Raw genomic sequence first — 15987 nt, forward strand, 5'->3', positions numbered from 1 at the left:
CTACAAGGTGTAGGGTTAAGTAATATGTTTCCATGAGTGTACTTTTATGTTATTATTGCATGTAAGTGTATATGCTTATTGGATTGTGCTTTGCTGGATATATTAGATTCCCCTGTTTTTTATCTCCCCGGTTGGGGGAGCTAGCTGTCATACCAAAGACCATTGGCAGTGGAATTTTTCCAACGCTACGGGGTCCACGTCCACGGACGTTTACCCCGACTATAAAAAAAGGCCAGTGGCCTTTAGCAAAAATAAACAGTGCTTCCCCATTGATCGACAAAGTGGAACGTCTCGTCAAATTTAATCCACTTTTGGTGGCTAGACATAATATAATAATGTAGCATTTGGTGTAAGCCAACCCCAGTTGCTGTCCCAAGTCCCCTTTTAGAAAAAGCTTTGAATTTGTGGATATTTCCGTATTGAATAATTGATGCCCATAAGAAAGAGTGAAGGCGTAAGGAAATGCATTTGTTATGAACGGAATATCACTTGTTGTTATTGTTATTCACTTGTTGTACATGTGTAAACGAACCAGGGACTAAAAAATATAAATTGTTATGTGAAACTCCCGCTTTCGTAATTCCCGCGCAAATATAATCTGCTCGCTTGGCACCCAGGGTGAGGTGAAAGGAGAGATTTGAAGGATTAAGGCAGGAAGTAATCCAGAGGGCTGGATAAAACAAGGGATAGGGGGGCTGACGCTTTCACACACTTACCCCCCTCCCACAAAAGCTATAAGTAACAGGAAAGGGATGATATCTTGAAACTCCAACAAACAAAAAAAGTTCGAGCAACATCAAATAACAGAATTTCGATAATGACCTTTCCGGGCTGCCAAAGAATACAAAGATTAAGTCTAGTAGGAACTGTATGTACTCGATATTTACAGGTCGATAATGTTAATAGGCGATTAATATGTACCTACAGCTTTGAGCCTCTCTGCAGAGCTGATTAAGGGAGCCCTTTATAAATCGTGCTTCATAATGTTTCCCTCTATAGTTTCCAGTATGCACAAGTTTTATGCACAAAGGAATCTAATGAGAATCAAACTACAAATTTTGTCGCTTTTTAACCAAAATAATAAATGTGAAACACAAGCACATTTTCATCGTGTTTGATAATAATTTGACCAACTAAGCTGTCCTACATCTTTCACCAGCCGACCTCTAGGGTGGGATGGTTACACAACACACTAGAAGCCAAAGGTGCCAGTTTCGAGCCTGGGGATGAGTGTTCTTTGTGAGCAGAGGCGCAACCACTGGCATATGCTACAGCCCCCTCATAAATTTTGAAAAATCGACAATTTCAAGTATATAAAATCACCATAAACTCGGGAAAACCAGAGTGGTAAATTCAAGCCCTATAAAATTATCCCCAGTTGACATTTTTGAGAGTGGAAAGTTGTAAATATACGATATATCTTCTTGTGTATGCCCCCCCCCCCCAGAAAGCAGTCAGGGATGCCAAATTTTGAAAAACATTAGGTTCTTATAAGTTTAAAAAATCTCAAATTCTCCCTTCCATGTATTATGATATTAATACGCACCATACTCGCTATTCTAAAAATATTATTTATTGATTTTAATATGAAAATATATAACAATAATAAATATAATAATAACACAACAAATTCTTAGGTGCGCTATGTTCCCACGGACCCCTATAAGCTGCGCTACTGAAAGCATCTACCTATAGGTACAATTCCAGCCCCTCCAGAAAAAAATCCTGCATACGTCAGTGGGTGCAACCACGAATTTTTGACTGGAGGGGGCAGTACCAGGACAAACGTGCAAATAATAATAATAATTGTATTATAGTGGTGGTAGTGGAAATAATAATCGTAGCATCAAAGACGTTATTTAAAATCACGCTAAAAGGGGTTAGAAGTCGATGTTAAAGCATTTGTGATGGAACAAATAATTTGAAAATATTTTTCCAACACGTTCAATTTCACATCAGCTAATACTGGAAAACAAGCACACATCTGTATTTTGAAAGACACAAAATGCATGATGAACATAATTCTATTTGTACATATGACATGTATTACTTTCATGTATGTACAACATATATTTTATTTATGCAACATGGAATGACGTAAAATAAGAAAATACATAAGTATGCAACATGTTGACGCTAAATTGTGTATGCAAAGTTTCTTTAATATATATATTATTTATGAGAATACATTAAATACATTACATAATCAATTCATCTGCCTCATAACAAATCAAAAGTAAAAATAATACAAATTTTGTCTCTTTTTCCTCAAAAGAATTATTCGTGCATTTGAGACAAAACTTTTTAGCCACAACAGTCTGAAGTAGCTACCTATTTGGTGTTATTTCTCTCTTGAGTAATTTAAATGCATTAACGAAAACAATCAGATTGGGATCGATGCGAGGAAGAAAATATTTAGATCCAATTTTTTCAAACTGAAAATAGGATGCAAATATTTTCAGAGGGTGCAATGGCATTTTCTTTAACACATTTTTTATTTCATTTAGACTGTTTTGGCCCCAATGCTATGGCTCTGACACAGCACACATTGCGAGCAAAGCGAGCAAGAAAATTTTACGAAAATTTGAAATCAATGGGGGCAATTGACCTTCTGTATCCCCCCCTGCAAGTTCCCTTGCCCGTCTGGAAGAAAAAAACTAATTCCATCTTGAGTATCCATTTGTCCTACTATTCTTAGATTCTGCTAGTCTTGTTTTTTTACTTAAATGTTTGCCCCCCTAGAATGGACTTACGTTCAAGGTTGGGAAGACAATGCCCCCTGCCCACCTGTGGTTGTGGCACTGTTTGTGAGTGCCTCTTCATCATTGATTGATTTGATTGACTTGTTGTTTTAAGTCCACTTTATGCACAGAAAGGCTAATCGGGACTGGACCTACAGTTTAAAGTGGAATCCGAACCACTGTGTCATGTGCCTCCACCGGGTATCGAACCCGGGACCCCTTGATTACAAGGCAACGACATTACCTCTAAGCCATCGGGGAGGCCTGCCTCTTCATTAATTTCACGTCACCACTCATTGTCGCGATTAGCTAGAAGTAGCAGAAAACCAAAGCTAAGTAACAAAAATTAAATATCCATTCCCTCTCTCTACTGCATGAATCGCTATTACTAAATGGTAGACTTGGGAAACAAAAAATTAAGTAGTTCAAACTTGATAGCAACACATCCAAGAAAATCATCCAAACACATTTGGCACCTTTAATATAAGACTTCTCAAAATGTCATAAATGTTCTAGATACTGAAAATTTTGAAATAATTTCCCGAAGTCTGAATCAGGAAGGGACCCCCCCCCCCCCCCCAATCCTAGTACGACATTATTCGGAATCCCACACACCTCATTAAATCACAAAATCAATAAGTGTCTTTGTTATGTTTCGAGAGTAATACATGATATAATTGTAAAGATTAGTGAGAATACCATGTAGGAATGTGTTCTGTACATTTTGCAGGGGGGGGGGGCAAAGCAGGATCTTAGGGGGGGCAGTTGCCCCCCTGACGGCCCTGTAGCTACGGCCTGTGTGCGTTTAGATGATTTACTCAATCATCTTGCTCACTAGATCTGATTTAGATTCTAGCAGCACTAAAAGTGGACATCCATATAATATGCACATAAACACTGTATTCACATACAAAATAAGCGTTAATAATATTTACACTACAGTGACAACCTGGCTAAATTACAATGATCAGAAGGCAAATCAAGAAGTGGGATAACATATAGATGTGGAAGAGATCAAAGATGTATATAACATAAATTGCTTGTGAAATTTGAAATACATTTAGCATTCATGCAACTCACCTTATATTCAAATGAACAGCTTCATTTCGAATTGATTCAGGCAATTTAGAAAGCTCTGCCACTAGCTCCTTTTTCAAACTTTCAAATGTTTTCAATATTTCTTCATCTGTAAGTTTCTGGTAATCATCCATTTTCGTTCTGACAATTTACAGTTATATCTTCAATGTATACAAATACCTGTCAAGAACAAAAAAATAACTGCATAAAATAAAAGTGCACTTAACAATTATTTATACAATACTTCCTTATTTGTCTCATTTGAGTTAATCAGAAGGTTTGACCTTTAACACCCAGGTTTCCAAGTCTGTGTTCTTTGAACATGCAATGAAGAAATAAATTTTAAAAAAAAACGAAATTATTTACTCTTTCCTCAAAGGATTTGGAGCTTGGGTAAATGCAAAGTTGCACCATTGTTGTAAAATAACAATCTGTGTAGCTATACCTTGCAGTTGAGTTCTTGCTGTCATTGGTAAAGGCATTCTGTTGTGAGATAATTTACTTATCACTGCCTATGTGAGAACAGGACCGAACACAATATTATTTTTATTTGAATGAATACGAGGGTCACTATTTATATTTTGAGCCTTGGCAACACTGATTGAAGTTAGGCGTGATTTGACGTTTGCACGGAATCGTCTGGCATTATTGACCATAACATACTTCAAATGTTTTGTCAATAGCTTCATTTGTGTTGTTTATGTTGCCTTGGAGATTGCGCGACAACAATAAAATGGAATTAACTCGTGAACATTTTCGTGCAATGATTTTTTACGATTTTCGACGTGGATTATCAAGACAAGAGTGCATCGATCAACTTACTTCCACATTTGGCGATGAAGCCCCATCCTTTGCCACTGTGAAACGCTGGTATAACGAATTTAATCGTGGCCGCCATTTGATCACCGACGAGATTTGCGAAGGTCGTCCAAAATCAGTTGTTGTTCAAGAAAACATTGATGCTGTGCAAAACCTAATACTGCAAGATCGTCATGTGACATACTGTGAGATTGAGGCAACCATAGGCATTAGTTCCACCAGCATATATAAAATATTACATGATCATTTAGCTGTGAGAAAGGTATGTTCTCGTTGGATCCCACACAATTTGACAAAAAACTCAAAAAGACGATCGCGTCAATTGGTGCAAACAAATGCTCAATAAATACAATCGTGGTGCTTCAAAAGACGTATATAAGATTGTAACAGGTGACGAATCATGGATATATGCATATGAGCCGGAACGTAAACAGCAGTCGACTGTATGGGTGTTTCAAGATGAACCCAATCCAACAAAAGCTGTTCGCGCTCGAAGCACATCGAAACAAATGGTCGCCTGTTTTTTCGGGAAAACTGGTCATGTGGCAACTGAGCCTTTAGAGGAACGTAGAACGGTCAACTATGAATGGTACACAACAATTTGTTTGCCAGAGGTCTTCGGTCAAATACGGAAAACAAACAAATGCCATCGGATCATTCTTCATCAAGACAATGCCAGCTGTCACACATCTCGTCTAACAACCGACTTTATGAACAGTCAAAAAATCGAATTGATGGGTCATCCGCCGTACAGTCCTGATTTGGCACCCAATGACTTATTCTTGTTCCCGAATGTCAAGAATAAATTGCGTAGACAACGATTTTCGTCGGCGGAAGATGCCGTTGATGCGTTCAAAAACCATATTATGGAGGTGTCTCAAGAAGATTGGAAAAACTGCTTTGACAAATGGTTCGAACGAATGCAAAAGTGTATTGACCATAAAGGAGAATACTTCGAAAAACAATAAAGCAGTTTTCAATGACAAATTCCTGTTTGTTCATTGTTAGGCTCAAAATATAAATAGTGACCCTCGTAAGTATGCAACATGCATGAATCAGTATTAAAGTTTTGGACATTTTAATTTGAACATCTTTGAATTTTATTTAGAGGGACGTGTACAATTTGGTGTCACTTCTTTCATCTCTGGGTGAGAACTGATAGTCGCAACTGACTATCCAGAAGAAGAAGCAGTGTTGCCTAACTCGTGGCTCCAAATATTGGAGTTATGAGAGTGGTGGCACGTGGCAATGCATGTATGTGTGTGTGTGAATTATGCAATAATATGTACTAAAAATGCATGATAGGATATGAGAAGCAACTTAGTCTTGTTTGAAAAAAAATTCTCCTCATGGTGCACTAAATAAGTGTCAAATAGAGATGGTCGAAATTTAAAAAACTCATTTTCTCCATGAAATTTTGGTTTTCTCATACCTTCTTTGATTTTTTCTTAAATCCCCTAAAACGCAATTGTTTTGCACAGAATGAATATTTGTGGTACCGCACACAAATTCAAGAAATTAACTACATTAGGCTACTTAGGAACAGTTAGCTGCCAACACTCCTTTTCCCTCCTGATAAATGTATTGTTTTCTTATGATAAATTACAAGTGTAGGAACATAGTGATACTACATTTTAAAATATTAATGATCATTTTGGCTTAAAGTGGAGATCGCAAGGGCATGCAAAACATAATTTCATAAGAAAATTCTCTTTTTACTTCATCTAACTGCCTGTATCAAGATACAATCTCGACATCATACTTCCTCTGAATCCAATAAACATTTCATTCAAAATAAAACTCATCTTATTTCTCCATGTCAAATAATTCTCATTTCACACATTAAAAAAAAAATCCATCCAATTGAAAAGTTCATCTTTCAAATTTTTAACCATGTAAAGTATAAGGTGGGTTGGAACAATTGTGGAGCATCAAATATGGCCATGTTAAATGCCACAACCTAATGTGTACAAAGTATTTAACTTTACAAGCATCCGGCCTGCAGTCAACGAGCCACTTCTAGCTCTATCAAGGGTCCCTAAATGGTACTTACAAAAATGCACCAAAACATAAAGCACTTGAAAGGTGAAGTAGTAAATTCTCTTTTGTAACATTCAACCAATTCAGAAATTTGGCAATCGAGGGAGCACATACATCTCTCAGATTAAACACCAAGGCAAAAAATACCAGATTATCTACTATCTCTTAATATTAGTATATTTGCACATTCTATACTGGTAGTAGACGACAAGATTATGGTGAGGTATTAACACATTAATTTTGGAATATAATGGAACATAGAAATATTTTAACAGTTAACAACATTCATCAAATTTAAATAGTATAATAACAGAACATATTTTATAAAGATTCACAACTATCTCAAAAAAAAATTGTGAAATTATACATTTGCGAATGCCTCCTTGTTTATATCAATATTCTTTCCAACAATATATTTTACAACATACGTTAGGACTCTTGTTGCTATGTGAATTGCATATTTGCAAAAACTCAGCTTCTCTATTTAGAAATTATTTTAATTTTAAAGAAGGCACAATGGGGAAGTATGAACCATACTTATGAGGGATCACCCTTTTGTCCCAATATTGAACACCGTCGTTGAATTTGTCACTTGAGGAAACTGCAATGAAGTAAGCAAAAATATAGTACATGGGGAAAATTCATCAACAGATCACATGCATAAGCGTACACAACATACAATGTGTGAACTGAGATAATCCATGCAAAATTGCAACCCACGCAATAAATAAATGTTTATTATCAGCATTCAAAGAAGTGTTGGCACAAGTGTCAAATGCATTCAGTGCATCAAGGGAACAATTACTTACTAATGCACATTAATATTCCAATATTTCACACTTTAGGTGTGATTAACCCTTTTCCAGGGTTGACATTTTGCCCAACCCGGGTGTTTTTTTTTTTTGCTTTTTCACATAAAAGCAGATAAAACCTGGGCAAAACTGGGTTTTATTGTTTTTCTTTCAGGTTATGTTTATAAATATATATATTTTAAAAACGAAATACATTTCTCTTTGATAGTAATATATTGGAACATTCAATTTGTATTGTTTTAGTTCACTGAATCAAAAACTTTAATATTTTCTGTTAACATACTTAAGAGCCCGTATCACCGCTGGTGACGATACCTAAAAAATAGGTTCTTGCGTCGACCTTCTGTGCTCAAACAGTCAAGTGTGTGGCATTTAAATTTTACTGAGTTAAAGATCAAATATGAAATTTGTTATGTCGTTAAGCCTTTTTTTAAATACATTATTTATTACGTAGTTTTCCTTATCTCAATTTCGTAAAATTCACTTGATCGCCAATTATATGTAATAACTTAAATCAACATTTTAAAGAACAAGAAAGCTTCTACTGTTCTTCTACAGCAAAGAAATGAAACTGATCTTACATAATTTTCTTTAGAATGTCTGTAGTTCGTCGACGTACAGAGCAATGTATGTAAATTCTAACTTTGACGTTTCTAAGCTGGTCGCGCTAGCCGTTTCCCCCTCTGTACCGCTCGCGCTCAACCCCCCCCCCCCCTCCACGGTCCTTTTTTCTTTCACAATCGGCCGGTCTTCCAAGAAAACCGCATGCTGAGAGCTAGGAAAAGAAAAAAAGAATTCAGGGAAAGGTTTTGGGGGAATCAATGGTTTGGGCGATGCTTGTAAACAGTTCTTCACTACGCTATATCCTAATACTAAATCACGATGGGGTTGTAGTGCAATGACAACAGTGAAGAACGGGGGATTTCTCCAGTATATTGTTCACAAATGGGAAGGGCTGGTTACACAGACTCAAGTACACCTTTACAAAAGGTTTGCCTGCAAAAGAAAAATTGTGCCAAATTATAACTTTTTTTTTGTGAGAACACGAAAGTCCATTACCAAGGGATTTTTTTAGGGGGAAGGTGACTTTACTCAAAGTTTTTAGGTAAATATTGTGTAAATTCTATCTGGTGGTGGATTATCAACCAGTAACGCAAATTAATGACTTTTTAGCTGTCGATCATAAATAAGTTCAATGAACGTTCATTGTCAGTTTGAGATATTTCTGAGGGTCAATGGTAAAAAATACTTGATGGAAATAGTGCTATTTTTAAACATTTTGAACGTCCGTTCAACTTAATTTCGAATTTGGCTCCTTTCATGATTTGTAAGTAGGGGGATAAAATATATTTACTTAATACTTTACTGCGTTATTTTATCACCAATTACATACATACATACATATATATATATATATATATATATATATATATATATATATATATATATATATATATATATATATATATTACAGTCAGACCCAAAGAAGTCACAACATAAGATAGTTCTGTGTCATCATATACAAAAATACTTTTAGGCATAGGTCTTATGTAGAATAAAATACATTAATTATATGTTGTTTTTTTCTTTTCCAAAGACATTATTTAGTTGAATAATATGACAGACTTACTATTGATAATGACCATACAAAACACACCATAGAAATTTCATTCACTTTCTGGGGCCAGCCACCGTGGGGGAGTGGTTAGCACATCGCGCTACGACGCCAGGGGTCCCGGGTTCGAATTCCGGCTTGGCCGCGGATGTTTGTGAGTGTCCATTCATCAATTTCATCATATCATCACTTATTCCCTTCTTCGCAAATTGGCTAAAAGTGGCACAAAAAGCGAAGTAAAATAAAGCAAATCAATCAACTTTCTGGATATACGACAAATAACACTATTTCTGTATAAGGAATTTTAGGCGTGCTCAGATCCTCCGATTATGGGGAGCAAGGGCCTTGATAAGAGTTCAGCTGACGAAATAAAGCCTTCATTCCATCTCACTGTTTTTATTACATTGATGGGAACAAAACAGGGTCGTGTGTGTCCCGACGCATCTAAAATCACTTTATTAGATGAATTTCAAATTCAGTGGCACCATTGTTCTCTGCTGGCGCTTTATTTTCCATCTCTGCTGTTCAAAGACTATTGTACGTATAAACGTGGTTTAGTACCGCAAATTCAAAAGAACTACACATAATTTATTCATGTGCAATATATGGGCAATTTATTCTGCAGACACATACAGATAATACAACTAAAGAATAAAATATGTGGAGGTGTTAATAAGAAATTTGCTAGTGGGAGAGTCCAATTACATAGGAAGTAATACACTACCCTTTCCTTACGTAGTTACTTGGAGCTTTCGTAGGTTTGAAAATAGTATTTACTTTTATTTCTATAAAAGCATAATGTTGTTTAAGAACTGTTATTAGATTCTTCTGCACTAAATTTCTAAGTGAGGCTATTAAGGGGCAACTTCTCCCTTCCCCCCCCCCCCATTTACTCACCGTATGCAAAGAGTGTGAATACTTTTTTGCTGAAATGGGAAAGTGAACCACAGCAAGAAACTAATAATATACGTCTGTTTTTATGAACAGCTGCAGAATTACCTACAAACTTGGTGAAATTCACAGTTTTGCTAGCTTGTACTCATTGGACGAAATACATACAGCCAGGGACGGAGCTACAAGGTCGTCAGGAGGGATGAAACCCCAACAACATATCTAAGCTCCCTGTAGCCCCCAGATTTTTATAGTACGGTAGACGCCTTTCGATCGAAAATTAAAGAAGTAGAAGCTATCTTACGTAATATTTTCCATTATAAAACTTCCCTTAGGGCAAGGCCATTGCTATGTTCAAGTACATTTCCTGCTTTTATAAGATCGCAAGATTATTGCAACGTGTTGTACGTAAAATCGTGGTTGGAGGTGGCAGCTGCAGATCTGCATGGATCAACAACGGACATTGATTATTTAATACGTACTAAGTAATTGTTAAATCACAAGTCTCCAAACTTGCCAAAAAAATTTACAGATACTCTGCTGCCTATCTGGTAGGTGGATGTGTTCAGAGGCTGTGGGATTGCTGTTTGGTTGTTGGAGGGTCAAACGATGATAATACATCCTATGTAAATCATGTCACTATTTTTGGAGCGAGTGTTAAAAATTAATTTTTATAAGTTGGAGGATGTTACCAATTGTATTGTGAAGGTAACACTGAGAGAACAAACATATTTTCAGTGCAAATTCACCTACACTAGGAGACAAAAGCATTGACTATCAATATCATTGACATAAATCAATGGATACAGTTGCAGCTCTCGCACTGGGCAGATGTGATTAGTAGTGAAAATAACTACCAATAGTTTTATATATGTTTCACATCTGATTCTTCTCCATGGAATAGAAATTGACCACTCGGCATAAATTATTTTCCAACGGCATAAATAATAATTTATTAACATGAAGACCTAGGCTTACAAGGAATAAAACTGCCCAAGCTTGCTGATTTTTGCACTAAATTGCAATGTTTAGTTGCACAGAGGCTAATCGGGACAAAACCTACAGCCTATAGTGGAATCCGAGCCACTTAATTAAATGTCCCTAACCGTGGATCGAACCCGTGACCCGTCGATTACAAAGCATCATTATTACCGCTAACCGAGGCGGGAAGGTTCACTTATAATCTTTCTAATTATTAACATTTAAGAGTTAGTTAGTTTCTTTAGTCTTTTAATTCCTTAATGTCGTATTTTTGCCTCTCGGATGTTTTCAATAACGATGTAACGATGAAAGGATTGAGAAAACATCGCTGACAATTATGTTCATTGCAAATACTCGAATGACAAACTACAATCAGAAAAGCTGCCCCCCGTGGCGGAGTGATTCAGTTCTTTTTCACATGCATGCTCGGATCCGGAGAGATAGTTCGCAACTATGAATAAGAGGAGTGTACAGTTAACAGAATCAAGCATATCTGGAAAGTAGTAAGCTGCGTGAAAACTGACATACGTGTATTTCAGGATAACTATGATAGATATGAACAAGAAACTGTATTAGCCTTATCTGCGGATGTTTGAAAAGTCCTGTAGTAAATTCACAAATTCGTCGTTCCGGTTCAATATGAGTAATATGCATTGGCTGTAAATAGTTTTAATTGTATCAAAAATGCTAAAAGTACACATTTTACTAACTACACGACTTTCCCAATGATCCCAAATGGCTAACTTGGATTGATATTCATGTGCATTAGCACTGGCCTCCGTGGTGAAGTGGTTAGCACATCCGGGAGTTCGAATCCCGGCATGGATGCTCTTTGTGAGTGTCCGTTCATCAGTTTCATCATACAATTCATCCTCAGGCGGAGCACAAAGCATGACGCCTTAGGTTGTAAGACACGTTTTTATTACGTTAAGAAAAGAAAGAACATCAAAATCATCTCACTTAGGATAATTCACCAACTGCAGAAAACACAACAGAATGTCTTCCGCCTGTTCTGCACATGTGTCGCAACAGGGTGAATAGCTATGCACTACTACAAAACATCGTCATTATTTCCCTAGTTTACAGCACCATACAGGAGAGATATCCTGCTACTCGATGTTATAAACTATTCCATATATGTTGGTCAGAGGCGTGCGCACGGGCGGGGGGGGGGGGGTTGATTGCCCCCTAATCACGGACGTTCGCAGATTTTTCCACAAAGGGACAAGAAAGGTATTTTTTCATTGGGCATATTACCCCGATACTAGTACTGTCCTCTCAAAAAACACCACTTGAATTTGAAATTATCGCATTCCTGCGTCCCCATTACATAATAATTAATGTAAATTACTATGACTGAAATCTAATTATACTTGTGAAATATATACTTTTAGGTTGACCTTCGTTTTCAAGGTGTGGTCATCCTTGCCCCCCTTCCAGACGTTCCATGCCCCTATATTATTATACTTTCACCTAGAAATTTAGTGGAGAGCAATATTGTCGATGTTATTAAACAATATTAAACAATATTATACTCTAAAAGGAAATGGCGCAACCACAATGGGACAGGGGGCATTGCTTATGCCTTTTTCCAACCTTGGACGGAAATCATTGAATTAAAAGAAAGCAAGACTAGCAGAATCTACTAGTAACAGGACAAAAGGATACTCAAGACGGAATTAGTTTTCACGTCCATCTTCATTATTTCTTCCAGACGGTCAGGATCACTTGCAGAGGGTTACAGAGGGACAATTGTCCCCTCGACTTTAAATTTTATACAAATAAAAATACATTTCTTAAAATTTTCTTTCTCGCTTCGCTCGGGGTACCTGCTTTTCTTGCAGTCTTGTCAACTTCCGAGCCGTAGCTAGGAAGTAGCGGGAGTTGGCACTGGGCGCCGAACAATCTGATTGAGAAAAATTGTAAAAAAGAATGCCATGCCGTCCCATGCGGCCTATTAAATCAATACTGTTTTCAACTTTCAAAAATTTGGATCGAAAAATTTTCTTGCTCGCTTCGCTCGCAGTTTCTTTTCTCCAATACATTGTAAATTACCAGAAAGAAAGTAAGAACGAATAAGTAATTCATACAGTTGCTGCTATAACAGTTTGGTTTGGAGGAAAACGAGCGCTCACATTTCAGAGACAATCTATATAAATTTTGCTGTTGGTTTGTTAAAGGGCGGATGAATAGATTACGTAATGTATTTAAATAATATGTTAATACCTAGGAATATATATATATATATATATATAATATACACACTCGCGCGCGCAAACACACACACATATATATATCACATCAATGCAAAAAACTAAAACAGTGAGATAAAATGAGGTTTTTCTTTGCCGATCTGACTTAATTTTCAAGGTTTTTGCTCCCCCCCTTATCAGAGGATCTGCGCACGCCTATGATGTTGGTACCTTCTTCTAATAATAAAAACAAGTTAAAATAACAGTAATATTAAATTAATAATATTAAAATATTAATTAATATTGTTGTCACATGAATGGGAAAAGATGGCATAAGAATAGGAATATAACAGCACGTATTCATTATCTAGCTCATGAATAGTTAAGATCGCTTCAATTTGTATAAAAACAACTGACCTGGCAAGGTGATTGTGAAACAGATAAGGAATTGAATATTTATTGAATAACGAAAAAGGATGCTAGATCCATTTGACGAAAAGTAAAGCTCTTAATTTAATATTTAAGCATATTACTTAGGTAGTGGTGTGTATAAATCTTCTTTGATACAGTCATCCAAAGTTGTATGACCCCCATGTAATCCTTCCCTTACAATAAGTTTGACGGAAATACACCTATCTCGATTATACGACAGATGCTAAACAAAACAAGCATATTTACATAATTTAATTTTAGTAAGTCTCTCGTGGAAGATTCGGACTCCCTGGACACCCCGCCTCCCCTAAATAGTCCTTGGTTCTATTACATGTAAGTTGTATTGCGATGTTCGTCAATGTGTGTTTTTCTTCTTTCAGACACTCGGAACATGTGTTGTCCTGTCACAGAAACCCTCTCGGCTCGGAGTTATAAACGTTCGGGCTCAAAAGAAAGGTCTATTATGGTCAGAGCCTGACCTTCCCCACGGGGGGGGGGGGGGGAGTAGCGGACAGGGAACCTTGTCTTCTGTTTCTTTCGACACAGCAACCCTCCCACCAGTAAAGTCTCAAACGGTCTACCATGCAATGGATTTGCGTTCGAAGGGAGAAATGGAATCAATATTGGCAAGACTAGGAAGAAAATTTGACATCTGTCCGGTGCGTTTTTCGAGTGACGCTGATACGGGCTCTTAAGAATTGACAATCAAGGTCTCACACCTTGAAATGATTATAAACTAAAAATATACATAACCCGTGCCATACATAATAGACCATTGAGGGCCAGGTTTACCTACCAACTGCCGGCTGCACTCCCACATTCTGAGGTGGGAGATCATCCAAACAGTTATGGGGTGACGTGTCGTCAGAACGATTAAAACCCTCAGTCATCGTTGAAGGTTTTCATGATCGGGGTACGCTACCCATTCATAGCTCCCTCAATTTAATCATGACGGTGAGTGTTCATACACAGGCCGAAATCTCAGGAGAAAAGTTACATTTCCCCAAGGAGACTCAAACCTACACACGTCCCATAGCTGGAACCCAAAAGCATGACCGCACAGCCAAAGATGATAAAGTTATATATATAAATGTATATTTGGTTGTAGCTTTGCTGCTATGCACCAGTTACATTTGTTTTAGATTTTATAATTTTACAATTTCATAATTTTATAATATAATATTTTCTCTCACAATATAGTTTTTAAGTACATATATTATTTTCTTCGTTGGGTTCCTCAAAAGTGTTGACAAGGTGTATGGGACATTATATCCTGCTTCTTTTAGGTCTCTAAAGAAATAATCACGCATAGTTGCATTAAGATGACATTCAAATATAATATGATCAGGTGTTCCTTCTGTTGCACCACACTGACAGATTGGGGATTGAACAATCTTCCTAGTGTACAGGTATTTAGGGGCTAGGGTGTAATTTAGCTGACATCTAAGAAGACTTGTTAAAGAGTTTCTTGAAAGGTTAATGTCTTGATACCAAGGTTCTTTAGGTATAAGTGGTTGAACTGAATAATATTTTTTCCCATTAGTCTTCCCTGTAATTGTCCATTGTTTCTGCCAACTTTTCAACAATTCTGTTTTAGCATGCGACTCTAGCGATTTTGCAGAAAATTTGATCCGAAGCGATCGGTGACTTGATTCTTCAGCTGCATACTTGGCTAATGCGTCTGCTATGTGGATCCCTACTATGGATGTATGCCCAGGAGTCCAGACAAAAGAAATACTGTATCCTGAGTTTGTTAGTTTGTGATTCAAAATTTTTATGTTAACAATGTACCAGTCTACATAGTAATCAGCTGTTATCGACCCCAGGGAGTGTAAGACTGACGCTGAATCAGTGGCGATCACTACCCTCTTGAGGTTTTTCTCCTGTGTATACAACAATGCTTGACGAATAGCAAACCCTTCCGCTGTGAATATTGAAAATTCTGCTGGTAATGGGTAGATTTTGTATTCCATTAGATTATTGCAATATATTGCAGCTCCAGTGTTACCAGTTGCGAACTTTGATGCGTCTGTATATACTATGTAAAAATCTTCATGCACTACAGAGTGTACATATTCCTTGAATATGTTATTCAACATACTTGGCATTGACGTTCGTGTATCTTTATCTGGATATGGAGGAAAGTGAACGGGAAGTATTGTTGCTAATTTAAAATAGTCTGTCGTAAAGCACGGAGACGTTGAAAATCTAATAACTTTCGGTATGAAATCCTTAATCGACTTGTATGCTGTGAATAAGATTGGAAGATTTAATTTATATTTAGCTGTACGGTTTGATGACAATAAGGCTTGTAAAAGTGATAATTTTGGTATTATCGGACTGGATATGGAAGACATTTTTTTCATTAACCCTTAGTACACCACGCA

At 36.8% G+C, this 15987-nt stretch overlaps 1 protein-coding gene across 3 annotated transcripts in view; it reads right to left on the reverse strand.

Annotated features, from left to right (window-relative positions):
* The window catches only part of LOC146004094 (uncharacterized), an 86917-nt gene that overhangs the window by 47635 nt on the left and 23295 nt on the right, over positions 1-15987 (reverse strand). For all 3 annotated transcript variants that reach the window (XM_083142737.1, XM_083142735.1, XM_083142736.1), the window contains exon 2: positions 3822-3998. In XM_083142737.1, coding sequence (XP_082998863.1) covers positions 3822-3952 — 131 coding nt within the window. In that variant the 5' untranslated portion in view covers positions 3953-3998. The remainder of the gene's footprint in view (positions 1-3821; positions 3999-15987) is intronic.

This window comes from Lepisma saccharinum, chromosome 21, assembly GCF_977018435.1.
Source record: "Lepisma saccharinum chromosome 21, izLepSacc3.1, whole genome shotgun sequence".
In the NCBI taxonomy this organism is placed as follows: Eukaryota; Metazoa; Arthropoda; class Insecta; order Zygentoma; family Lepismatidae; genus Lepisma; species Lepisma saccharinum.